At 41.9% G+C, this 26601-nt stretch overlaps 2 protein-coding genes across 4 annotated transcripts; one reads left to right on the plus strand and one right to left on the minus strand.

Annotated features, from left to right (window-relative positions):
* Positions 1-590: 590 nt before the first annotated feature.
* Positions 591-13080, minus strand: Slc25a53 (solute carrier family 25 member 53). Of its 2 annotated transcripts, none has more exons than XM_046420866.2 (4): positions 12953-13080; positions 12328-12472; positions 5425-5484; positions 591-3105 (listed from the first exon to the last, which is right to left on the minus strand). In XM_046420866.2, the coding sequence occupies exons 2-4, from the start codon at positions 12369-12371 to the stop codon at positions 2154-2156; spliced, it is 1056 nt and encodes a 351-aa protein (XP_046276822.1). In that variant the 5' UTR covers positions 12372-12472; positions 12953-13080; the 3' UTR covers positions 591-2153. The 2 variants fall into 2 exon arrangements, with proteins under 2 accessions (XP_046276822.1, XP_046276821.1); XM_046420865.2 differs by having other exon boundaries at positions 5425-5487.
* An 81-nt stretch (positions 13081-13161) lies between these two features.
* Positions 13162-16293, plus strand: Zcchc18 (zinc finger CCHC-type containing 18). Of its 2 annotated transcripts, none has more exons than XM_058571604.1 (4): positions 13162-13424; positions 13770-13824; positions 13989-14112; positions 14543-16293. In XM_058571604.1, exon 4 carries the CDS (start codon positions 14648-14650, stop codon positions 15878-15880), a length of 1233 nt encoding a protein of 410 aa, XP_058427587.1. In that variant the 5' UTR covers positions 13162-13424; positions 13770-13824; positions 13989-14112; positions 14543-14647; the 3' UTR covers positions 15881-16293. The 2 variants fall into 2 exon arrangements, with proteins under 2 accessions (XP_058427587.1, XP_058427588.1); XM_058571605.1 differs by lacking the exon at positions 13162-13424 and adding an exon at positions 13438-13607.
* Positions 16294-26601: the final 10308 nt, after the last annotated feature.

The following is a 26601-nucleotide window of genomic DNA, read 5'->3' on the forward strand; positions in this document are numbered from 1 at the left end:
AACAGATGTAATTTCTTTCCAAATATTTTCTATCCATAATTAATTGAATGAAGAATGTGGAACCTGAAGGCAGAGAGGGCCAACAGCATTACTCCAATGCATCCAGTTCTGCAGATGTGGAAGCTCACCTGCAGCCCTTCTGGACATCCATGTCCTATTGACCTCAGTGGCAAATGCTAATACTATATAGTCAATAACTGTGTCTTTAATTTTTATCACATTCAATGGAGAATTATCATTGCTAGATCTATAATCCAGTTATTTAAAGGACACATTTAGGTCGGCAAGGAAGTGCAAGTGGAGGGCATTATCATGATATAAAGGAAGAATTACAACACATGCCATCTTGGAAATACTCAAAATTCCACAGTGGAAATGAATGGGATAGCTATGCAATGTGATTCTGTTCTTGAAATTTCAGTTGCTAAAGGGGTCTTAATAAAAAATATGCCATCAACAACACAAACTCAGGGGCTGGGGATATGGCCCACGTGGTAGAGTGCTTGCCTTACATGCACAAGGTTCTGGGTTCAATCCCCGGCACCACCAAACAAAAAAACAAAAAAACACAAACTCATCCTTGTGTTCCCATTGAAAGTCATTTATTGTTATAATTATTATCATCATCATTTGTGTTATTATTATTATCATCATCATTGTTGAAATCATTATCATTAGCACAAAACTAAATCCACTATTAAAAGAAAACAAAACACACCCCAAAAGGGATGTATCTTGCTGACAATGAGTAAGTAACATTATCTTCATGTACAAGGGACAGCACCCTGAGGATATAGACCATATCACAGCTTGATAATCGATTCAATAATTCACCAACATTATTGAGCACCTAGGCACAATGGAGGATTTAAAAATTCATATACAAGAATCCCTGCTTTCAAGAAGTTTTACAGTCTAGTAGGAGGTATTGAAGAACACCAAGAACACGAAGCCAAATCAGTGACATTATGGAAATAGTGCCACATTGATGTGCTGTTGGAAAGGGGCATCATAAGATACTAATGTCACATTCAGGTAGGGGAAATGGAGAAGACGCTCCATACAGAAGGTGTATCTGAGCTGGGCTTGAAGAACTAGAAGGATTTGGGCAGACTGGCCAAAAGAAGAACTGCAGGCAAAGAGGGAACAGCATGGGCCAAAGTATGACCATGGGTTAAGTTCATGGCATGTTTGGGAAGGAAACAATAATTCATTTTGGCTGGCTTATGGGATCCACATAAGTGGGAGCAGTGTGTTAATGTTTAAGTTATAGGGAGACCATATTTTTAATGTCTCTGAATGACAGGACTAAAATTTCTGATCTTTATGTCATAGTAACTATCCACATCAACAAAACACATAATTATTTGTGAAGAGATATGGTGATTTCACTTCCAGATTTCTTAGGGAAACTCAAGTAGTTTCTAGGCCATGTTACCTTGATATCAAAAATGTCCCAGCAGGTAACACCAAGCAACATATTGTATTTTTTTCTATTTTGCATGTAATTAAATCTCATCTTTCAAAGTCTTATATTATTTCCATCAGGAACCAAATTTCTTCACACTTACATTTTTGGCCCCACCAGATCTTGTGGCACCCGATGAGATGAAGCAAACCAAATTTAAGATTTCCAGCCACAGCTGCTACCCTGAAACTAGGCCCTGTAGCCTGAAGAAGGGTTAGTGATTGGGGTAGAGGCAGTGAATGTGACAATCTGAGAAGGTTCATGGAATCTCCATCTTCAAGGTCAAGAATAGTTCTTTGAAATTGGAGATCTCAATTTGGTCTGGAGGACACCTGGAGTGGTCCCAGAACTCAGAAAGCCTGAGTCAATTCATCTGCTGAACTGTCTTCTTATTAAGGAATCCCTTAAAAGAATGACATTTAATCTAGGTTACAAGTTATTTAAAGGCCTTCTGGCTCTGAGGCTACTGAAGCTGTGGATAGACTGGAGGGACTTTCTCTTTCTGACCAAAAGTTCCTGTTGGGCTTTGTCTGTTCCCAACAGGCTAGTAGTTGGGAACTTCTGCAATGACAGATGCTAAAAAATGGCTGCATTAGGTAACCAAGCCAAAGAAGTAAGTTAGATAGGAGCAACCATGGAAGATTGAGAAGAACAAAGATGCCATGGCCACACTTCCTGCAGCTAGTCAGTCTTTCAGCTCTTTCCTGGAGTGAGACTTCCTCTGCAGGAAGTCGTGGATAGCAGTAGTGAGGCCCCACGTCACGCTGGACCTTAGGATAACCAGGGAACCTCCTCGGTAGATCAGGAGTACCTTTCGACCCCGAGTGTCCCACACATCCTGGGCAGAAGCCCACAGGCTTGGCATTCTCTGCCAGCCAATATGGGACTGCATATTGGCAACCAGCACAATCAGAGGATACAGAACTAGACAGGTGATTGTTCCATTGACACTACCAGACACCAGTGCAGGAACCCAATGGGGCAGGCCTTGCTCTGCCAAGCCATCCTGGATGGGATCCTTGAAAGAGAAATAGAGAGCACTCCCCAGGCTATTCCTGACAAGGACAGGCCAGAAACCCCGATAATAGCCCAGTGACAGCCGCCCCCACAGCCCATAAGAGTTGAATTCCTTGAGAATGCTGAAGGTGCTGGGGAAGCGAGCTTGCTTGCGACCATCCTGGAGGACATTTTGAACTCTTTCAAAGGGGCTGAGTGCCACAGCCTCCACCACCCCAGACATGAGTCCTGCAGTCCATCGGTGTCCCAGGGAATGTGGCCCATCAGGGGAAAGACAGCACAGCAGGCTATCGTAAGTCCCGAATAGCAGAGTCCCTTGCAATGTCTTGGAGAGAAGAGGAGGGTAGATTCCCCTGTAGAAGTACTGAGGACCTTCATGCCAAAGCTGTCTCACAGCCTCTGACACTGCCATAGCATGGATCTGCTGCCGGAATACCACCTTATAGATAGGAAAGGTCAGAAAAGTAGACATAAAGTTGGAAATGGCCCCAAGAGTGTAGGCTTGGGGGTGCCAGTTTTTCTTTGCTGGAGCCTCTGTTCGTGTCCTGTGCTGAAGCTCTTTTCCAGCAGAGTGGTTCTGCTCCCCCATGCTGAAGACAACTGGTTGCAGCTGGAAGAAACTGGCAAAGGTGAGGAGAGTTAGATTGACAATTTAAATATGTTAGTCAGCATTATCATTGCTTGGTTAGAAACGGAGCCCCAAGAAACTCAAGTCTATGTAAATAAGCAACACTTTGGGCCAGTTTCTGAGAAACAGGCATACCCTTAACAAATTAAGAATTCACCAGCCTTAAATTAAAATATAGTTAAGGTTTTTTTTTTTTTTCATTTTCTTTTTAGTTGTAGATGGGCACAATACCTTTATTTTATTTATTTATTTATATTTATGTGGTGCTGAGGATTGAACCCAAAGCCTCACACATTAGGCAAGCGCTCTACTACTGCACGACAACCCAAGCCCAAGATAGTTAGTTTTTCATAGTCACATCTAGAATATTTTTTGGACACAGCAAATATTCCAATATTTAAAGGATTACAAATTAAAATCATGAAAACTGAAGAGAGAGGGCTCTAAAACCTACTGCATTCAACTTTCACTGAATAAAACTTTGCATTTTATTAACTACTACTAGACTGTTACTATTTTCTTTCCGAAAACATTGTATGTGTATGTGTAACACTAGGGATTGAACCCAGGGCCTCCTACATGCTAGGTAAAGTGTTCTACCACTAAACTACACTCATTAGGTCCCCTCAAATTTTCTTTAAAAAGGCGTTCAGAGGTGGGGCGAGGTACTGCGTGCCTGTAATCCCAGCGGCTCGGGAGGCTGAGGCAGGAGGATCATGAATTCAAAGCCAGCCTCAGCAACTTAGCAAGGCCCTAAGCAACTCATTGAGACCCTGTCTCTAAATAAAATACTTTTTAAAAGGGGATGGGATGTAGCTCAGTGGTTAAGCATCCCTGGGTTCAATCCCTAGTACCAAAAAAAAAGGTGTTCAAAAGATGTGGTGCTACACTTCCTCTAAAAAAGTTGGTAGTTCCAGGCACAGTGAGGTATGCCTGTAATCCTCAGTAGGCTGAGGTAGAAGGATTGCAATTTCAAAGACAGCCTCAGCAACTTAGAAAGGCCCTAAGCAACTTGGCAAGATATTGTCTCAAAATAAGATATAAAAAAGGGCTGGGGTGGGGTGGCCGTTGTGGCTCAGAGGTAGAGCACTCGCCTAGCATGTGCGAGGGCCCTGGGCTCGATCCTCAATGCCACATAAATATAAAATAAAGATATTGTGTCCACTATAACTAAAAAATAAATATTTTTTTAAAAGGGCCTGGGGATGTGGCTCAATGGTTAAGTGCCTCTGGATTTAATCCCCAGTACCTAAATAAATAAATAAGTAAAAGTTGGTAGTAAATATGGGGAGGGGAGAATTTCTTCACCCCCTATAGATTTCTGCCTAAATTGTAGCTGTCTTAAAGCAATGCATGGTCCCCTCTCCCAGTTGAGAGAAGGAAAAAGCAGCTGCCCCTTGGAGTACAATGACAAGAAGTTCAGCACCTGGCAAATTCCAAGTTTAACATTTAACAAGAGTACCTATGGGGCTGGGGTTGTGGCTCAGTGGCAGAGCACTTGCCTAGCATGTGTGAGGCACTGGGTTCAATCCTCAGCACCACAAGAAAATGAAACAAATAAACTAATGGCATGCTGTCCATCTACAACTACATTTTTTTTTAAAAAAAGAGGAGTACCTAAATAATAAAGCAGTGTTTCACAACTTTGACACCATTGACATTGTGAGCAGGATATTTATTATCAGTTCTAGTCCTGTGCAAGATAGGATGTTTAGTGGCATGCCTGGCTTCTACTCACTGCATACCAATAAAGACCCACCCAATGTGACAATTGAAAATTTCTCTAGACATGACCCTTAGTCCCCAGGGATACAAAACAGCCCTGGGTTTCAGAATCACAGTTCTAGAAAGAAAAGGTAATGTAAACTATTAAACTATTAAAAGGTTTGGAAGCAGGTGGAGTATTATGAGAACCAACTTGGGAACGAGGACAATGGTAGAACTTTGGGATCAAAAGGAAATGAGAGAGGCTGTGGTTGTGGCTCAGTGTAGAGTGCTCACTTAGTACATGTGAGGCACTGGGTTCGATCCTCAGCACCACATAAAAATAAATAAATAAAATAAAAATATTGTGTCCACCTACAATTAAAAAATACTTAAAAAAAATAAATGAGAGCCAGCTATGGTGGTTTATGACTGTGATCCCAGATACTTGGGAAGCTGAGGCAGGAGACTACCTTTGAGCCTATGAGCTGGAAACTAGACTGGGTGATGTAGTAAAAACCTGTTTCAAAAAAATGGTGGGGGTAAGAAGGGAGGGAGGAAGAAAATAAATACAGTAAGCAAAAAGAAATGAATGCTCAGTGCAAACCTGAGGCAGTTTGTCCAGAAGGCACACCGCTGAGAAGGATGGACAGCAGCGGGAGCTGGCCTGCTGTGGAGAGGAAGCATACAATTATCTGGGTAGGGAAGAGGGGGGGGGGCATGATGACCAGGCAGCAGCACTCACCTCCAGATTGACAGGAACAGGAAGCAGGGTAGGATCCTGGGCTGTGGGGGGCAGGGGAAGAGGGTAGGTGCTGGGACTCTAAATAAGTCAGCAGGCTGTGGCTCACTCAGTAGGGACAAAGCAGGTACAGGCTGAGGCCCCAGGGAGGAGATGCCAGGTGCTACTAGAAACCCATGCAGCCTTCCATGAGCTGCCACACCCAGAACTTGCCTTGCACTGCTTCTCCTTCCAGAAGCAGCCCCATCAGCTCTGCTTCTCCCTGGCCTCTTGTCCTGTTCCACCTCTACCCCCACAATCTCACCTTACAACTGCCCCCTCCCCTGGACCCTCTCTCATCTCTTAGTAGAGGGGTGGAGGCTCTGCCTCCTGTGCTCTGCCCATCACCCCCCTCCTGCCCCCAGCATTCCATGTTGGCCTTAAGCCTTAGCCTCCTTGACCCTCAAGGCCAGAAGGAGACTGGCAGGGCCTTTCTGCCTCTGACCCCTTAGCTGAGGTCTGACCAGAGGCGATGGCTTAAAAGGTCCAATCCATGAATTCCTCTGGGGCACCTCTGGGCCTCTGGAAGGCACCTCCCTCTCTGTAGAGCCAAAGGGGACCCCTCCCCCACATGCAGGCAGGAGGCAGCTCCACTCAGGCCCCCAAAGCCACAAGGGCCCCAACAGTAAATTCTTCTATCAAAGGTCTTGTTTCGCAAGTCTTTTGTATACCTAAGTAGAGACAGGTGGTGAGCAAAATGTTTGTCTCCTCTTCTAGTTCAGAGTGCAGTAATATTTTACTTTCTCCCCACCTTTTTATAAATCTGGGTTCACTGACTCTATGAGGCAGGCTGATTTAGCAGATATAAAATGGCTAGGATTTGGGCTGGGGCTGTATCTCAGTGGTTGAATGCTTGCCTGGCATGTGTGAGGCACTGGGTTCGATCCTCAGCACCACATAAAAAAATAAAATAAAAATATTTTGTCCATCTACAACTAAAAAAATTTTAAAATAAATAAATAAAATAAAATGGCTAGGATTTGGCAGACTGGTTTCTAAGCACCAGTTCTATTATCAATTTTTAATATGACCTTTAGAAATTCATGACACCTTGGTTATAAAATGAGGAGACAGGGCAAAATGTTCTGTAGGTATCCCTATAACTGCGTAATTTATAGGGGGTAAATATGGAGAAATTCAGTCCAATAGTTGTAGAGGAATTATATTTTTCTACCCCTTCCTTCTGTCATTTATGCAAATGTTTTTGAGAGATTAAAGATAAACAATAATTTAGAAACAACTTACCTTAAATATCCAATTCATCATTTTATAAATATAATTCTATTTTATAGGGGAAAGGAAGCCCACATTTCTTCTGTGTATTTTTCTTTTAAGATGCTTTGGGGAGGGGCTGGGGAAGTGGCTCAAGCGGTTGCGCGCTTGCCTGCCATGTGTGCGGCCTGGGTTCGATCCTCAGCACCACATACAAACAAAAATGTTGTGTCTGCCGAAAACTAAAAAATAAATTTAAAAATTCAAAAAAAAAATTAAATAAATAAACCGGAAGTCTTCAACCATTTAAAAAAAAAAGATGCTTTGGGGACCTACTGATCTGAGACTGACTCCTGTCTTCATTATTTGCTTAGCTGTGTAACGTTGGGCAAGACACTAGCTTCATTCAGTCTCATATTCTTCAGCTACAAAATGATGGCCATAAGACTTACCACAAAGGTGGCTTCAAAGATCAAAAATATAAGAGATTGAGGGGCAGGGCTGGAGTTGTAGCTCAGCAATAGAGTGCTTGTCTTGTATGCATGAGGCACTGCGTTCGATTCCCAGCACCACATATAAATAAGCAAATAAAATAAAGATCCATCAACAACAACAATAACAAAAATAGGGCTGGTGATGTGACTCAAGCGGTAGCGTGCTCAACCTGGCATGCATGCGGCCCGGGTTCGATCCTCAGCACCACATACAAACAAAAACCGCTGAAAACTAAAAAATAAATATTAAAAAATCTCTCTCTCTCTCTCTTTAAAAAAAAACAGACTTTATAATAAAATGAAATTATAAGAACATTATGATGTGAAACCCATGCCTAGGGAAAGGATTAACTCCCCTCCCCTTTAAAAAAAAATAACAAAAAGAGATCAAATGGCTGAGAATCCATGACTTGGTGGCTTCAACAAAAAATATATTTTAAAAAGATGCTTCCCAACCTTACCCTCTGTCTCCACAGAGCATTTGCTCCTACAGGACACTGTCAAGCCAGCCATAACCAGAACAAGAAGCATGGTGGAACAAACCTCATGTTCATATGGGAGCCAGGAAAGGCCTTTCTTCCATGAATGCAGACATGCACCATAAGTGATCCAGGAGAGTCTGTCCCTTTAACATGAATTCCAAAGTAAAGAATGGGCCTGGAGTTGGGCATGAGCAGTTATCACCTGAACCCTATGATCTGCCTCCTATGTTTACAACACAGTCAGATGACCCCAGGGTAGTCCAGACTCCTCTTACCAGTCTAGTGCAAATGGGTATCCAGTGTGACCATCCCCAGATCCAGCTCAACATTTGTCCATTCATTTGGGGCATCCTTAGCCAGTCCTTTGAACACCTTACAAACATGTATTGATCATCTTCTAAGCCATTAAATTACTGCATAGCTAGAGATGAATAGGACTGGGTGCCTGCTCTCAAGGCCTTGAAAATTCAGTGGGTGAGACAGCTCAACAATGAGCTCAACTTTACTGGAAGACAAAATGACACTAATCAAAGTCGAAGCAGAAAGACAAGAACAATGTGTTCCACTCAGGATAGGGGACACTCAAAGCTGGTGGGAACATAAATGAGTACAGCTACTATGGAAAATATGGAGGTTCCTCAGAAAACTAAAAATAACACTACCATATGATCCAGCTATCTACTCCTGGGTATATATCCAAAGCGAATGAAATCAGCATTCCAATGAAGTACTTCATGCCCAGGTTTATTGCAGCACTCTTCACAGTAGCCAAGACAGGGAATTACCCTAGCTGCCCATCAATACATAAAAGGATAAAGAAATATGGTATATACACAATGAAATATTATTCAGCCATAAAGAACAATGAAATCCTGTCATTTTTAGCAAAATGGATGAAACTGGAGGATATTCTTTGAAATTAGCCAGATACAGAAAGAGAAGTACTGCATGTTCTCTCTCATATGTAGAAACTAAAAATGTAAATTTGAATGTAGAATAGTGATTACTAGAGGTTGGGGAGGATGGGAGGGTGAGAGGAAGGTGGAAGAAGGGTGGGTGGATATGATCAGTTTATGCTGTATGTATATATGGAAACATCACACTGAATTTCATGAATATGTACAATTAATATGTGTTAACAAATATTTCTCTGAGGAAAGGCATCTGATTTCAATCCTTATACAGTGAGTAGGCTTTTGCTAGGTAGAAGATTGAGGGCAAGTGTCTAGGCTGAGGAAGAGGCCTAAAGCACAGACTTAAAAGTATGAGTGGAGCCGGGCACGGTGGTGCACACCTGTAATCCCACCGGCTAGTGAGGCTGAGGCAGGAGGATCACGAGTTCAAAGGCAGCTTCAGCAAAAGCAAAGCACTAAGCAACTCAGTGAGACCCTGTCTCTAAATAAAATACAAAATAGGGCTGAGGATATGGCTCAGTGGGCGAGTGCCCATGAGTTCAATCCCTGGTACCAAAAAAAAAAAAGTGTGAGTTATGCTTGTGGCTGGCAGCAGACAGTGAAAGGAGACAGAGCCGTGGCTGACAGAGGAGCCAATATGGAATGACGGCCATATTTGTTTTCCCCACTGCAGCATGTTGCAGGGAACATACATGGACTTTGCAGTCAGGCAGCCCTGGGGTTTGAGTTTCACTCTGCCATTTCCTAAATTTAGAACCTTAGCCAAGCCTCCTAACCTTCTCGAGTCCTAGTGTCATTATTTATGAACTACTGTTAAGAAAGTTGCATGAGCCAGGCATAGTGGCCCATGCCTGTAATCCCATCATGGCTCAGGAGGCTGAGACAGGAGAATTTCAAGTTCAAAGCCAGCCTCAGCAATTTAGCAAGGCCCTAAGCAACTAAGTGAGACCCTGCCTCAAAATATTAAAAAAGGCTGTGGATGGGGATTGGCTCAGTGGCTAAGCACCTCTGTGTTCAATCCCTAGTACCAAAAAAAAAAAAAAAAAAAAAGCTTGCATGCAATGAATCATATAAAACTGGGGAGCCAGGTGCAGTGACACACACCTGTAATTCCAGTGGCCTGGGAGGCTGAAGCAGGAGGATTGCAAGTTCAAAGCCAGCCTCAGCTTCTCAGCAAGGCCCTTAGCAACTCAGTGAGACTCTGTCTCTAGATAAAATTTTAAAAATGGCTGAGGATGTGGTTCAGTGGTTAAGCGCCCCTGGCTTCAATCCCCAGTACCAGACAACAACAAAAACATCTGAGGATATAAGTTGCTCCATAACTGATGTTAGTAGTCTCATTTTTTAAAAAAATTAGATAATATCAAAAAGGTAAGATTACAACTAAATGATTCCAAAGGCTGCCATTGGTGGTATGCAGGGGTCATCTGCAAATGTTTTTTTCCCCCACAATACTGGGGATCAACCCAGGGCCTTAGACATGCTAGGCAAGTGCTCTACCAGCTCTGCAGAATGCATTTTAAATTGCTTGTTTGGAAGACAGTAGAGTTTTCATGGGCTTTGGACCCTGCCAGCCCTGGGCTAGAGTCCAGTAGCTCTACTTTCAAGTTGTGTGGCCTAAAACAAGTTACTTAACCTCCCTGAAAATCAGTTTCCCACTCTACAAAATGGGATCACAATACCTGTCTCAAAAAGGTTGCTGAAAAACTTAAATGAAATAACAGATGGAAAGTTCCTGGCAAGGAGGAGGCAGGCAGCCAAAAGTTGCTATTATTGTATCATCTGAGAGCTTTATCTCCTAACCTTCAAGCTTTTAAAAGGCCTATTTGTTGAAACTGGAAAATATGGTCTCATTAGAACCATCATTTGGAACACACTCCCACATATGAGGCCAGAAATAAGGAATCTTTGTATCCAATTGGAGTGGACTTGCAAATTTGCAATGTTGCTCCCAAGGCTGCTCAAAGAGACCCTTACTTTGCTCTAATGGCCCAATCCTATACCTTTACACAATTCATTTGCCTTTAGTATTTTTGTCAGAACACTGAGATATATTCTTGGTCCTATCTGTTTCCACCCTCACCAGGTCCAACGGCATATACACAATTTAGAGATAAGGCCAATAAAAACATAGAATATGAGTCTGCTGAGAGGCCAGGGTCAAACATCATAGCACTGGGAGCAGAAGCAAGAGTCTGAAGGATACCCATTTGCTACTGCCAGCCTCACCCCTGCCTGTGCAAGATGCACAATCCATCTTCTTTGTGCCTCTAGCACTTTCCACCTTCTACCACCACTAAAACACTGTTCCATCCCCAAGAGGAAGGCCACAATTCTGGAATGGAAGGTGCTTCCCCCCTCCAAATCTGGATTGGTTATTCCAAGAAATTCCAGATAACAAGGTTATAAATAAGAGGGCAGAAAGAAACAGGTGAAGTACCTCAATAGGTTGAAGCGGAACCAAACAGGGTTGAACACCATCAAACTGCTCATTTATTTCCAAGCATCAGGAATCAAGAACAAGTCCCATCAAGGCCTCCTGGTCACAAGCTACATAAGGGAAGTAATACCTGCTCTCTAAGAACCAGAAGTCAAAGAAAATGGAGCAGGTTTTCTACCCACTGGCTTCATGGCCCATTCACTCTGGACAGCCCTGCATGCCGTTTCCATGGAGCTGCTCCTTCTCTGGGGCCAGTGATGCCAAAGCCAGCAAAGGAGAAGTCTCCTGAAGAGCTCACAGAAGGGCAACCTAGCAACCTATCCTTGAGCCAGGAAATGAAAGAGCTATATCAGCGGCACAGAGCTGTGGTGTGGGGGTGAGGTCAAATAGTGTTTCATTTCTCACACTTCTTCCTCAAGCAGGAGTTGAAGGAGGACGATGTCATGAAGAAAGACTGTTGCAGAGTGGTTCTTAACTGTTTTGGGGCCATGGATCCATTCAAACATTGACAAAGCTGTAGACTCAGAAAAACACAGAGTTCAAATTCTTTGCATACAATTTCAGGAAGGACCCTAGGAAGGAACCTTTGCCTGGGAGTAACATTTCATGACAGGTATGCTCTGGACAAATATACTGATGACAGGCCCATTTACTTACAACCTACGGCATGGTGTGGCACTTAGAACAGTGGTCTACACCTCAGAATCAACTACAGCAATGGTTAAAAATACAGATCACACTGCTTACTTCTAGTCCTTGACAAAACCCCCAGACATGGCCCAGGAATCTGCATCTTGCAAAGGTCTCCAAGATGACTCTGAGGCAGCCAGCCTGGTTACCCACATTTTGGTTAATAGCATGAATTCTGTATTCAGAGACTCATTCAAAATTTTGACTTCACCTGATAATTTTAGGCAAGTTATTTCATCTCTCTGAGCCTTGTCTCCTTTGGGGGTCATAATGGGCTATAGAAATAATGTTATTTGTATAAACTGGCCAGCTTGTTGTGGGGTAAAATCTAGTGTAAAAAAAAAGGAAAAGAAAAGTGCATCAGTTTCCTCTTCTGTACAATGGGTACCATAAAGATTGCCTTCCTCTTCTTTTGTTTTCCCCATTCCCACCTCACCCCATCCCTCAGCACCACCATCACACCAAGGTTGCTGTTGAAATGGTTTGACACTACTTACATAAAATGCTCTCCAGGCAGCACAGCAGGGCAAAAACCTGGCATCAACAGAACAACGGACTGGGGTGCAAAATCAGACACTGCTACTTATTTGCTGCAGGATACAGGGCAAGACGCTTAAGCTCCTTTTGGTTCAATTTCCTCATCTGTAAAACGGAGATAACAGTCTTTGCTCGCTAATTCTATACAGCCCAAATTGGTCCTCTCGTGCCCACTTAGGCTTTTCACAACTAACCCTTAATATGATGGCAGAAAGGAGTGTTTACAAAGAACTGCCTTTGAAGTCAGATATGACGACTTGAGTGTCAGCTTTAGCTCTGCACTTCTAACCGTACTGCCTGGGTGTTTATGTCGCCCTCTCTGTTAAATGGTCACACTGCTACCGCCTTCTCAAGGAGACTGTGAAGAATAAATGAGATGCCCGTGTGAAAGCACTTGGACATGGAAAGTGGAAAAAGTAGATGCTTCCCACCCACCCCCTTCCCTCTATACAAAGGTGAGGAACTCTCATTGTTCACTTGCTTTCTGTCCCACCTCGTGTTAAAGCATCCAGTCTCAAAGAGCAGAGGACAGCCGAGGCGGAAGGGGATTGGAAGAAGGGAAGTGAGAGGAAGTAGCAAACTCACGAGTGAAATGTAAATGGGCCCGGTCCGTGGGTCCGAGCTGCACTTGACGCCGCGCTGGCTCCCACGCCTGTCTGCCGCAGCCCCCGCCAGCCTGCTCCCCCCTTTGCTAGCTTGAGCATCAGGGCCCTTGGCTGTGCGGGGAGGCGGCCCCCGCGCCCCGCTGATTGGCCACGCCGCCCATCGTCACACTCTTTTGTCTCAATGGGCAGAGGCTAAAAGCAGCCGCCGCTGCTGGGCAGGCAGGCCGAGCCGGAGGGCGGGGGCAGCCGCGGCTGCCTTGGAAACCGCGCTGCCTAGACTCAGCCGCCCCTCTCTGGGCAGCCTTGCTGAGGTGCTGGCAGAGTCTGGCAGCCCGCGTTCGTTAGCAGCCGAGAAGGCGCCATCCTTTTCCCCTGCAGGGCCACAGAGACTGGAAGGTGAAACCGAACTGTAGGCGACTCCAGAGCATCCGTTGCCCACCTGCGGAGCCAAGGTAAAGGGGGGGGGGGGGGATGCGGAATTCGCATGACGCAGAGAATAGAGAGTGAAGGCCCACCGGTTCTGAGCCGGGCGGCTACCGGCTTAGGAGAATCAGTATCTGCAAAGCAGGGGAAGGCGCACTCCCGTGACCTGGCTGCACTGAGGAAGGAGGTGGGGTTCACCTGGATGCGACTGGGTAAGATTTGCCAGGGCTGGGGAGGGGGTATTTTTAGGGAGGTGGCAAGGGGCATGAAAGAGGATTCTCAAGCTGTCTTTGAATCCCCTTTGCATCTCATCTCTTCCTGAAATGAAATACGGAGGTGTGGGGATATCTAACTCCTATTCCCTTTCTCCATAGCGGCCCATCAAAGCCAATTTTGAACTTGAATTCTGTGCGTCTGATTGCAGAACTGGTAGGCTTATGGTTTCCCGGGGGGGGGCGGGTATAATGGGGGTGGGGGTATTCAAAAGATAGGAGAAGGAATTTTCTGCCTGGTGATAGTGGAGGTGGGGGCGGGTAGCAGCATGACGGGTGAGGCTGCTTCTGACGTCTTTGACCCTTCCAATCCCTTCGCAGTGGCGCAGTCTCCAAGCTCAGAGCACCCGGATCTGCGACCCCCTGTGGACAAAGATCGGCCATACTGGGGAGACAAGCTCTCTCATTGAAGACACCTGTTGCAGAGGCCGGACATGAAATAAAGGCAAGCACTAATTTCCCAGCACGCGTAAGAATCCAAAACAGGGTAGACTTTGAGAAAGGGGTGTGATTGAGATCTAAGACCATCAGATCAATGGATATTTTACTTATTATCATAAATCTGTGAGACTTACACCGTTGCACTCTATTTTTGAGAGCTCAACATTGGATTCAAAGGTTTTTACCTACAATTCTAAGCAACAGTTCCTGCCCCTCCTGGAGGACAGGTGGGAAGGGATATAGATAATGACTGAAAAAAAGTCTAGCGCAGGGACACCTTGTTATTTTGTTATTTTGAATCTCCTGAAGGATATTTTTTAGGGCAATGGGCAGATAAAACCTACTGCAGGGTATTCAAGAGCTTAAAGAATGCTACAGCAGACTGGGATCCCTGCAACTTTATTGACTTTTTTTTTTTTCTCTCCCTCTTACAGTCCCTACAAGGCTCGGTCCAGGAAACTTGCTCTGGGTATTCCTGCAAATTAGGCTTTTTGAAAAGCCTGAGCATCTTGCACTAAGATACCCTATCGCCTTGAGTCATGGCTAACATCATTACACATGTGGGTAACAGCCGGCGGCAGAATGTGCCTTTACCTCCTTGGGCCCATTCGATGTTGAGGTCTCTGGGGCAGAGTCTCGGTCCTTTAATGATCAGCATGGCAGAAAGAAACATGAAGTTGTTCTCGGGGAGGGTGGTGCCAGCCCAGGGGGAAGAAACCTTTGAAAACTGGCTGACCCAAGTCAATGGGGTCCTGCCAGATTGGAATATGTCAGAACAACAAAAGCTCAACCGCCTGATGAAAACCCTTAGGGGCCCTGCCCGGGAGGTCATGCGTTTGCTCCAGGCTGCCAACCCCAACTTGAATGTGTCGGATTTTTTGCGAGCAATGAAACTGGTGTTTGGGGAGTCTCAGAGCAATGTGACCGCCCATGGTAATTTTTTTAACACCCTGCAGGCGGAAGGGGAGAAAGCCTCCCTTTATGTGATCCGTCTGGAGGTGCAGCTCCAGAATGCTATTCAGGCAGGCATCCTAGCTGAGAAAGATGCAAACCAGACTCGACTGCGCCAGCTCCTGGCAGGGGCTGAGCTGAATAGAGACCTGCGCTTCAGGCTTAAGGATCTTCTCAGGATGTATGCAAATGAGCAGGAGCATCTTCCCAATTTCCTGGAGTTAATCAGGATGATAAGGGAGGAAGAAGATTGGGATGACGCTTTTATTAAACGGAAGCGACCCAAAAGATCTGAGCCAGTAATGGAGAGGGCAGCTAGCCCTGTGGCATTTCAGGGCCCTCAGCCAATAGAGATCAGTAATGCAGACTACAATGGCAACGTGATAGAGATAGATGATACCCTTGATGACTCAGATGAGGATGTGATCCTGGTGGAGTCTGGGGACCCTCCACTGTCATCCTCAGGCACCCCTCCCAGAGGCAGGGCCAGATCTCAGGACCAAGTTGTGGTCATTGATCCCCCCAGTAATTATGGGCCTGAATCTCCTTCTACCAGTGGCCATTCTGGGAATAAGAATGATGGTCCTGGGGATATTCGTAGAATCAGGAAGCGAAAGTACATAATTCGCTGCTCCTATTGTGGTAAGGAGGGCCATTCAAAAGAAACCTGTGTCAATGAAAGCAACAAGGCCCAGGTTTTTGAGAATCTGATCATCACTCTGCAGGAGCTAACACATACAGAGGAGAGGGCAAGGGAGGTCTTTCGAGAACACAAGGATCCTTCTGAGCCACAGTATGGTGCTAGACCCAGCCCTAAATGAACCCTTAACTGTATTCAGAGTCTGATGCTTGGGAAACTGCAGGTGGGGTGGGGGTGGGGTGCTTCTACCTGCATGAATTAATCCACAATGAAGTTTTCCTTTGGGAATAAAATGAGATTGTGAATACCAGTGCAGTGGAGAAGGATGCCCTGACCTCTGTCCTTGCTCCCTCTTCAGCCTGCTTAAGGGCCTATTCTCTCTGTGTGTCTTTCTTTGAAGATTTTATTCTGTTTATGAAGAGTATCTTAAACCTTTCAAAAATAAAGAAAAATACAAGAATGAAAGTATAAATTACCTGGAAATCTCACCCCTGTTATAACCATTGTCAGCCCTTTGATGAATGTCTTTCTGGATATTTGCCTGTACCTGTGTGCCCAAATAGATATATGTATAATGAAAGTGATCGAATATAAGTGCTGTTCTATACTGTGTATTTTTTCACCAAAAATATATCTTGTGGACTTCTATGTAATCGAATATGTGTATATATATATATATATATATATATATATATATATATACACACACACACACACACACATCTCGTTTAATATCTGTGTGTGATGTTACTTTTAGTAGGATAAAGGAAAAATAAAGCGATTATAGAAGCTATATGTGGGATATCATACAATGAGGTGGGTTTTTTTTTTAATCAATCTCATTTACAGATAAGAAGGGAAAGTGAAATTGACTAAATATCTGTCCAAGAGCATCTTATCCCAACTGACCTTTCTCCTCAGTAATATAGCCAACATCTGCACCTACTAGTTAATAATGTCCCAATGTCCTCTAATGTATCCTGAGATCTAAATATGTGGGTGAAGAATAAAAAACAGTTGTTCCCAAGTCTCCATTCCTGTTCATATTTGGAAAGAACACATGCCCCTGCCCTGTATCTTGACCTGAGATTGGAGAGTGATGAAAGATGACATCTGACCTCTGTCCCTGAGGATCCATGTTCCTTGTAGGTACATCAGTCCCTATTCTGAGCAAGATCAGACTGATGGGGGGATGGTTTCATTTAAACAGGGAGCTGAGGGAAATTAATGTTGACATGAGGACCTGAGGCAGTTTATCCAGAAGGCAATTGGTCTCAATAGGGCTGAGAAGAAGGGTGGACAGCAGTGGGAGCTGGCCTGCTGTGGAGAGGAAGCATCCAGCTATCTGGGTAGGGAAGAGGAGGGGGAGGGCATGATGACCAGGCAGCAGCACTCACCTCCAGATTGACAGGAACAGGAAGCAGGGTAGGATCCTGGGCTGTGGGGGGCAGGGGAAGAGGGTAGGTGCTGGGACTCTAAATAAGTCAGCAGGCTGTGGCTCACTCAGTAGGGACAAAGCAGGTACAGGCTGAGGCCCCAGGGAGGAGATGCCAGGTGCTACTAGAAACCCATGCAGCCTTCCATGAGCTGCCACACCCAGAACTTGCCTTGCACTGCTTCTCCTTCCAGAAGCAGCCCCATCAGCTCTGCTTCTCCCTGGCCTCTTGTCCTGTTCCACCTCTACCCCCACAATCTCACCTTACAACTGCCCCCTCCCCTGGACCCTCTCTCATCTCTTAGTAGAGGGGTGGAGGCTCTGCCTCCTGTGCTCTGCCCATCACCCCCCTCCTGCCCCCAGCATTCCATGTTGGCCTTAAGCCTTAGCCTCCTTGACCCTCAAGGCCAGAAGGAGACTGGCAGGGCCTTTCTGCCTCTGACCCCTTAGCTGAGGTCTGACCAGAGGCGATGGCTTAAAAGGTCCAATCCATGAATTCCTCTGGGGCAACTCTGGGCCTCTGGAAGGCACCTCCCTCTCTGTAGAGCCAAAGGGGACCCCTCCCCCACATGCAGGCAGGAGGCAGCTTCACTCAGGCCCTCAAAGCCACAGGGGCCCCAATACTCTTATAGTTTTATAGCCCTTTATTTTCTCCCCAGCCCCCCCCATATCTACCCACCCATAGTTCGTCTATCCCAAATCATTAGAATCATTTCATTACCTGCTTTTCCTGCTCACCAATTCTTAATTTTACTTTAGAAATGCCATTGAATGATTTCCCCAGATTTACCATTTATGTTGCCACAATTTATTTCAGAAGCCATGTTGAAAAAAAAATGCTATCCCTATTATGGCACTTGTTTTCTCTGGAGTTTTAACTTCGAGGTTCCATATAGACTTGTTGCTTTGAAAACCTGCTCTGGAATTTATCCCCTTTTATTCCCTCCCCATCTTCTTCTATTGTGTAAACTTGAAACTCTGAATTTTTATTTTACTAAAAAATGATGCAAAACTGATACTTTCCTTTTTCAATTTGTGTGACATTGACTTTTCCTTAATGTGAGAAATACATACCTTCTTTTTTAAAATATTTTTTAGTTGTTGATGGACTTTCATTTTATTTATTATATGTGGTGCTGAGAATTGAACCCAGTGCCTCACACATGCTAGGTAAGCGCTCTTCCACTGAGCTACAACTCCAGCCCTGAAATATGTACCTTCTTTAAAGAGGATATGGAAGACCTGGGTTGAATAATGAGATTAAGTGAAAGAAGACTTTTAGAGAATTTTGTGTTTGATACTCCTCATTTAAAATTATCAGTTTTTCCCCTCCCTTCTCCCTTCATTCACATTAGTCATTAAAATGTGAAGATAAAAATTGCTCTTTCATCCGGTCAGGAGAAACCAGCCTTTGAGTGACCTCGTTTTGCATTATCTCCCTTCTTCTTGATACTATTTTCCCTTGTTTCCATGACACCACTCTCATGGCTTCCCTCTCCCAGATCTTTGGTGCCTAGTTCCTTTGTTGAATCTTCTTTATCTCCCTGACCCTAACACAAGGGCAACAAAAATTAAAATCATAACAACTGTGATTTACTGGAAGTTTATTATGTGCCAGGTACCCCAGGCTAAGCCCTTTAAATGTATTAAGACAGGAATTAGTATTATTTTTCATTTATGGTATGGTTTAAATCTTAAGTGTCCCCCAAAGTCTGATATGCTAAATGTTTGGTCTCTAGCCTGTGGAACTATGGGGAGGTGGTAGAATCTTTAGGATGTGGGGCCTAGTGGTAGAAGTTAGGTCATTGAGAGCATGCCCATTAAGGGCATATTGGGATCCCAGCCCTTTCCTCTCTCTCTCTCTCTTTGCTTTCTGACCAGGATGGGTGAATAAACTTTCCTCCACCATAATATACTGTCTCACCACATACCCAAAAGCAATGGGGCCAAGTTGCCATGGACTGAAACCTCTGAAACTGTGAACCAAAATAAACCTTTCCTTTTGTTTTCTTCAGGCATTTTGAAATAGAAATGAAAAGGTGATGCAATTTCTAATTAACTATTAATTTTATTGCTATTAATTGACACATATTTCAGATAAGGAAACAGATAGAAACTTAAGAAAATTACTTAGGGTCATGTAGGTATTTAGTGACGGAGCCAGGGATGAGACACAGGACTGACTGACCCCAAAGCCTGTGTTTTGCTATTTGGGTTAGTTTTCATTGCATAGCACCATGTGTTATTACATGCATATGATGCATGAGGAAACTAAAGATCTGCAGACATAATGAAAGAAATGTCATAGCAACAAGTGCCACAAACAAGGATGGAGTTTTTAAGGAAAACTTTCTTGATAGAGGCTTTTTCTACTTTCTCTTTTTCACCTTATTGCAGCTATCCATCTTGTTACCTGGCAACCATACTCGGCCCACTTCTGAGTTGCATTATTACACTCAGAGTACCAAGTTTCAGGTTTATGCTTTTAGTGCAAATGGTTGTGAATTTAACATATGCAAGAGGAGACAACAGCAGAAGTCAGTGGGAGAGTGATGAATTTTTCATGTAGTGGTGGGGAGAACTTCATTACCCAATTGGAAAAATAAAAAGGTCAATTTATTTTTCCCATGACACTAAATATGAACTCCAGATAAAATTGAGAAATAATGTAGACTTTATATCATTGTATATTAGTTCTTCTTTAATATTACAATGAAGTAATAAGTTCTAGTGTTTTGCAACATATTGTTTGACTACAATTCACAATATCCTATTATATATAGTTAATGAAGAACTAGAAGGGAGGAGTTCAAAGACTCCAAACACAAAATTAACATTAATTAGTCCAATTGGTCAATGTACATTATATACATGTAATTAAATGTCACACTGTACCTTAAAAATATGTACATTATGTGTTGATTGAAATTGTAAAAAAAATGTTCCAGGAGATGGGAATGCTAAATAATCCTGTTATCAAGATATACCCCATAAATATGTGCAGTTAAAATAATAAATTCTGAAGATAAAATTTTGCTTGTTATAAAAGGAATGAAAGAATCAAATGCTCAAAAGCAACCCTTTTAAAACTTCAACAAAATATATTTTTATTAAATCTCTGGATTAGACAGCACTTTCTGTGATTAGAAGAAATGATAAAGAGTACAAGGGGGGCCAGGGTCACAGCTCAGTGGTAGAACACTTGCCTAGCATACATGAGGCACTGGGCTCCATTCTCAGCACCACATATAAATAAATAAAAGGTCCATAGACAACTAAAAAATATTTTTAAAAGATTTAAAAGAGTACAAAGGGAGGGCTGGGGTTGTAGCTCAGTGGTAGAGTGCTTGCCTAGCACATATGAGGCACTGGGTGTGATCCTCAGCACCACATAAAAATAACCTTAAAAATAAAGGTATTTTAAAAAAAGAAATGACTTTAATAATAGTCTCTAAAAAAAAGAGTACAAGGGGAAAGACTGATAATTCGGAAGATAGCATTGCTAGAAATGAAATATAAACAGCAAACTGAGAAATGTTGGCAACAAATATGAAAAAGCGGGTGGGGTTAGCAACAAATAAGAAAAAAAATAACAACATCAAACTTGTGCTTAGATAGATAACATTTATTAAGGTCTCATAAAGTCCCAGGCATATTCTGAGAGCTCTACATTGTTTTATACTTCATTTCATTCTCACAATAAACCCTGAGATTGATCCTAGTATCTCCATGTCCTAAAACAGCCGGGTGGGGGGGGGCAAAATATAAATAACATTAAAAGGGGAGTGAAGTGCATAAAATGCAAATATAGGGCTTAAAAGTTACATGCAAACCATCACAAAGATCAAGAAATAGAGTGCTTTCAGAAATCCCTGTGGGTTCCTGTCCAATCACAGTCTCTTTCCTCTTCTCTAAAGGAAACCATACTTTTGACAGCTCTGGCTGTTAATTGCTTGCTTTTCTTTATAGCTTTAAATATGGATCCCCAAACACTATCATTTGTTTTGAACTTGCTATAAATAGGATGACAATTATTATATGTTTCTGTATCTGGTTTATTTACCTTCATGTTTTTTTTTTTTTTAAAGGACATTTTGTTACTTTTTTCCCTTCAAAAGGAGTTAAACTTTTTTTAAAATTCTTTTTAGTTATATATGACAGAAGTGTCTATTTTGACATTTTTATACAAACATGGAGTATAGCTTATTCTAATTAGGATCCCAATCTTATGGATGTGCACAATGTTGAGATTTACTATGGCATATTCATATGTGTACATAGGAAATTTATGATTCATTCTACTGTCTTTCCTTTTCCTATTCCCCCTCCCTTTCCTTCATTCTCCTTTGCCTAATCCACTGAACTTCTCTTCTTCCCCTCCACCTCCCCTTATTGTGTGTTAGCATTTACATATCAGAGAGACCATTTAACCTTTGTTTTGGGGGGGGGGGATTGGCTTATTTCACTTAGCATGATAGTCTCCACATCCATCCATTTGCTGGCAAATGTCATAAAATCATTCTTTATGGCTAATATTCCATTGTGCATATAAACCATTTTCTTTGTCTACTCATCTGTTGAAGAGCTCCTAGGCTGGTTCCATGGGTTACCTATTGTGAACTGTGCTGTTATAAACATTAATATGGCTGCATCACTGTAGTATGCTGATTTTAATCCTTTGGATATATACCAAGGAGTGGGATAACAGGGTCAAATGGTGGTTCCATTCCTAGTTTTGTGAGGAATCTCCATACTGCTTTCCAGAGTGGTTACACCAATTTGCAGACCCACCAGCAAATTTTTCCACACATCTTTTTCCATACATTCTCACCAACATTTATTGTTACTGGCATTCTTAATAATTGGGGACTGACTTACTCAAGAAGGCTTCCAAAACAAGAAGTAAAATTAAAAAAATAAATAAATAAATGGGATGGTATTACGTCAAAAGAAAAGATTCTTCACAGCAAAAGAAACAATCAAGGTTTGGTATTGTAATGCCTCCTGCTTGCTTTTCTTGCTAAGGATTGCTTTGGCTATTCTGGGCCTCTTATTTTTCCAAATAATTGTTCTTCTGATGGGTGTGAGATGGAATCTCCGTGTAGTTTTTGATAGACCCAACCTGATCTTTTCTTAAAATTGGGCATCTCGCCACAAAACCATGAAAAGATAATTTTGGCTTTACTATAAATTACTGCAAATTCTGAACCTGCTTGGAATGCCTGCCCGTGCCTTGAACACACCCATGCCTGGCTCTCTGACCAGATAGCAGCTCTCTCTGAAACTTAGTGACACCTCATAAATATTGGCCTTCCCTGGCCAGACAACGCCCTCTCTGAGGCTAATGGTCCTCATAAATTCTGATGTTGGGGCCAGCAAAAAATGTAAACTACCATTAGTGTGATGCTTGCCAGAGTTCTGTTATCTGTAACCCCCCCTTTGTGTAACATTCTGGGCTATAAAGCTGGGCTGCAGGAAAGTGGGGGTGCTGTCTTGTTCCCGCCGTTTTGGGAGGGAGAGGCAGCCCGGCCGGTCGAAATAATAAGCTTGCTTTAATTTTATTTTAATTGGAGTCAGTGGTCTTTTCTTGCGTCCTGGTCTAACAGTTTTAATTTGCATTTCTCTAATGTTGAAGATTTTTCATATATTTGTTGAATACAATTCAACTTGTTGAATACAATACAATTCAACAAAAACATTCTTATTTCTTCTTTTGAGAAGTGTTTAGTTCCTTTGCCCATTTATTGATTGTGTTATTTGCTTTTATGGAATTAAGCTTTTTCAGTTTTTTTTTTTTTTTTATATCCTGGATATTAACGCCCTATCTGGGATGCAGCTGGCAAAGATTTTCTCCCATTCTGTAGGCTCTCTCTTCCTTTGCTGTGAAGAATCTTTTCTTTTGATGTAATACCATCCCATTTATTATTTTTTTTTCTAAATTTTACTTCTTGCTTTGAGAGTCTTCTTGAGGAAGTCAGTTCCCAAGCCAACATGTTGGAGTGTTGGGCCTACATTTACTTCTAGTAGGTGCAGGGTTCTCATCTGACATCTAGGTCTTTGATCTACTTTGAGTTGACTTTTGTGCAGGGTTGAGAGATAAGAATTAAATTTCATTCTACTATATATGGATTTCCATTTTCCCAAGCACTATTTGTTTTTCTCCAGTGTATGTTTTTGGCACCTTTGTCTAGTATGATATCACTGTATTGATGTGGGTTTGTCTCTGTGTCTTCTATTCTATTCCAGCAGTTCTTTATGCCTGTTTTGGTGCCAATACCATGCTGTTTTTGTTACTATAACTCTGTAGTATGATTTAAGGTTTGGCATTGTGATGCTTCTTGCCTCGCTTTTCTCATTAAGGATTGTTTTGGCTATTCTGGGCCTCTTATTTTTCCAACGTTTTTTTTTCACAACTGTTTTTTCTGTATCTATGAAGAATGTCATTGGAATTTTAATAGGATTTGCATTAAATCTGTATAGCACTTTTGGTAGCATGGCTATCTTGACAATATTAATTCTACCATTTTGCCCCTGTGCAAGTATGACACACAAATTCATGAAGCATTCCATATTTAAAAAGAAAATTCTGCCATTTCTTGGATATGCAGAATTAATATTATCAAAATGGACTTCTAATCATGTTTTTGAAATTCAGTTTTTGTATATAGTATTGGTTTACTATTTTCAGTGTTGCATTACATTCAATGAATTTATCCATTGTACTGTTGATGAACATTTTGGTTGTTTCTAGTTTGGGACAATTATGAAAAATGTTCCTAGGAACATGTTTTTATGTCTCTTGGTACACATGTACATATATAAAGTTTATATCTAGGATTTACTGGGTTATATAGTATATGGATTTAACTTCAGAAGATACTACCAAGCTATACAGCAAAGTTGTACCAATTTCCACCTCTACACATCAGTGTTTCAGTTTCTGTTGGTCCACATCATCACAAACACTTGGCATTGTCAACAAAGCTTTATAACTTTTCCTTAAGGTTTTACATATCTTTTATTTAGTTAAAAGTACTTGATTTTTTATACCACTGTAAATGTTTTTTTTTTAATTTTATTTTTAAGTGCTTTTGATTATATACAGAAATATGATTGATCTTTCAATATTGATGTCATGGATTTTTCTAAGCTCTCCTAATAATTCTAAATTATTTTTAAATTTCTTAGGATTTTCTCATGACAAAAGCAAATCATCTGCAAATGATAAGTTTTATTTCTTCTTTTATGAACCATTTAAAATTCTTCTTCTTCTTTTGCCTTATTATACTGGCTAAGACCAAGAAGTGGAAGTGGTAAGAGGGGATAGCTTTATCTTCTTCCTGAGCTCAAGGGAACTACTTTCAACAATTCACATTAAGAATGACATTTGCTGCAAGTTCCTGGTAGATACCATTTGTCAGACTGAAGATGTTTCCTTCCATTCTTTTTTTGGGGGGCGGTGGGGAGTACCAAGGTTTGAACTCAGGAACACTCGGCCACTGAGCCACATTCCCAGCCCTAGTTTGAATTTTATTTAGAGGCAGGGTCTCACTGAGTTGCTTAGCATCTTGCTTTTGCTGAGGCCGGCTTTGAACTCACCACCCTCTTGCTTCAGCCTCCTGAGACGCTGGGATTACAAGCACGCACAAAAGTGCATGGCCCTTCCATTCTTATTGTAAATTTACTGTTATCTATTAAGAGAATCATATTTTTCCTTTTATCTGTTAATATGTTAAATTATATTGCTTGGTTTTCTAATAATAAACCAATCAGGCATTGCGGATAAACCCAGTTTGACCTGATTTTTACAATTATTATAGATTGCTGGATTCAACCTGCTAATATTGTTTAGAATTTTTATAAGAAAATCATCCTGAACATTTCCTTTCTTATAATGTCCTTGTCTGATTTGGGTATCAAGTATTTGCTAGCTTCATAAAACTAACTAAAGAGTACAATTTCTTTTTTTTTTTTTCTCCTTTGGCTTTCTCCACTGAAAAATGAGGAAACTGATGTCTGAGGTATACAAATTTTTCATAAATGTACTATATCCAATTATTTGCTTAGTACCATGTGTCAGTCTGTTTTCTGTTGCTATTAACAAAATAACTGAGACCAGATAATTTATTATAAAAATACAAGTTTATTTGGCTCATGGTTCTGGAAGCTGGGAAATCCAAGTGCATGATACCAGCATCTGATTGGTATCTAGTTAGGGCCTTCATGCTGCATCAAAACGTGTCCGAGGACATCACATAAGACAAAGTAAGTGTGCTAGCTTCGGTTTCTCTTCTTCTTATAAACTTACTAATGCCATCGTGGCAGTCCCACCAACATGACCTCTTTGAATACTAATTGCCTCCTGTGTTGGAAAAAACAAATTGCATTTTTCCTCTGTTCTCACTCAACAGCAATCAATACAGAAGATTTTGGTGACCTCAAAATGAGTGGGGGCTTCTCCCCAACAGCAAGCAAGCAATTCAGCAATGAATACCAGCTGTGTGTCCTTTAATTTAATTCAGTTCTGACACTATCTACCTGGAGATAGTGTAAGATCCCACAGGACTGCCCACACACTTTAGATTCTAGTCACAAGTCTCAGGTTGTTTTAATCTGTGCTTCTGAACAATTGAGCATTAAGTGTAGTTCCCATGACTCCATCCTCTAGTTTAATTATTTTGCTTGAGCAGCTCACAGAACTCAGGCAAACATGTTTACCAGTTTTTTTGTTAAAAAAAAAAAAAATATATATATATATATATATATATATATATATATATATATATATATATATTAATATTACAAAGCATACAACTGGGAAGAAGCATGGGAGAGAAGGGGTATAGTATTTCCATATCCTTTCCAAGCATACCAGCCTCCATACCAGAAAACTCCATGTGTTCAGCTATGTGGAATCTTTCTAAGCTCTATTCTTTAGGGTTTTTATAGATACTTCATTGCATAGGAATGACCAAAGCATTGATAACTGTGTAGGAATGTGTTTGAACAAATCTGATGCTAGCAGGTTGAGTGGGGGAAATGTAACAAGACTTGTCTGCTTCAGAATTGTTGTTGGCCATTCCTGGGCAGCATTCCTTCCTCTAGAGTATGGAGGACTCCTCCACAATGAAGAAGTTTTTATGATCTACTATTGGACAAGGGTAGTTCAAATAATTTCTTTATGGCCATTTCAAAGACAGAAAGGTAGAGGAAAATTAGAGTACTTATAACACACCTTCAGAAAGAGAAATTCTAGTTTTCTTGGTCTGCTTTGAGGAGGGAGTTTATGAACCAGGAATTGTGGATGAAAATGAAAAAATTATATATCATAATATCACAGCTCCCAAAGACTCCACCTCCAAATACCATTGACATAGGAATTTGAAGGTTAAATTTACAACACACAAAATTTGGGGGGATACATTTAAACCACAGCACCATGACTTCTTAAGCCCCCTTAGTGTTCA

Source organism: Marmota monax, unplaced genomic scaffold (genome assembly GCF_021218885.2).
Source record: "Marmota monax isolate L192 unplaced genomic scaffold, Marmota_monax_Labrador192_F-V1.1 WCK01_AAM20220418_F8-fsc00050, whole genome shotgun sequence".
Taxonomy (NCBI): domain Eukaryota; kingdom Metazoa; phylum Chordata; class Mammalia; order Rodentia; family Sciuridae; genus Marmota; species Marmota monax.

Bases quoted from the DNA above. Each gene is read 5' to 3' on its own strand.
- Slc25a53 (XM_046420865.2), bottom strand. From the start codon at position 12,371: ATGCCAGGTTTTTGCCCTGCTGTGCTGCCTGGAGAGCATTTTAT. The intron at 5,488-12,327 runs GTAAGTAGTGTC...TCCTCTCCACAG, and splicing joins CTGCCTGGAGAGCATTTTAT to CAGGCCAGCTCCCGCTGCTG. The intron at 3,106-5,424 runs GTTTGCACTGAG...CACCTTTGCCAG, and splicing joins TTCTGGACAAACTGCCTCAG to TTTCTTCCAGCTGCAACCAG.
- Zcchc18 (XM_058571604.1), top strand. From the start codon at position 14,648: ATGGCTAACATCATTACACATGTGGGTAACAGCCGGCGGCAGAATGTG.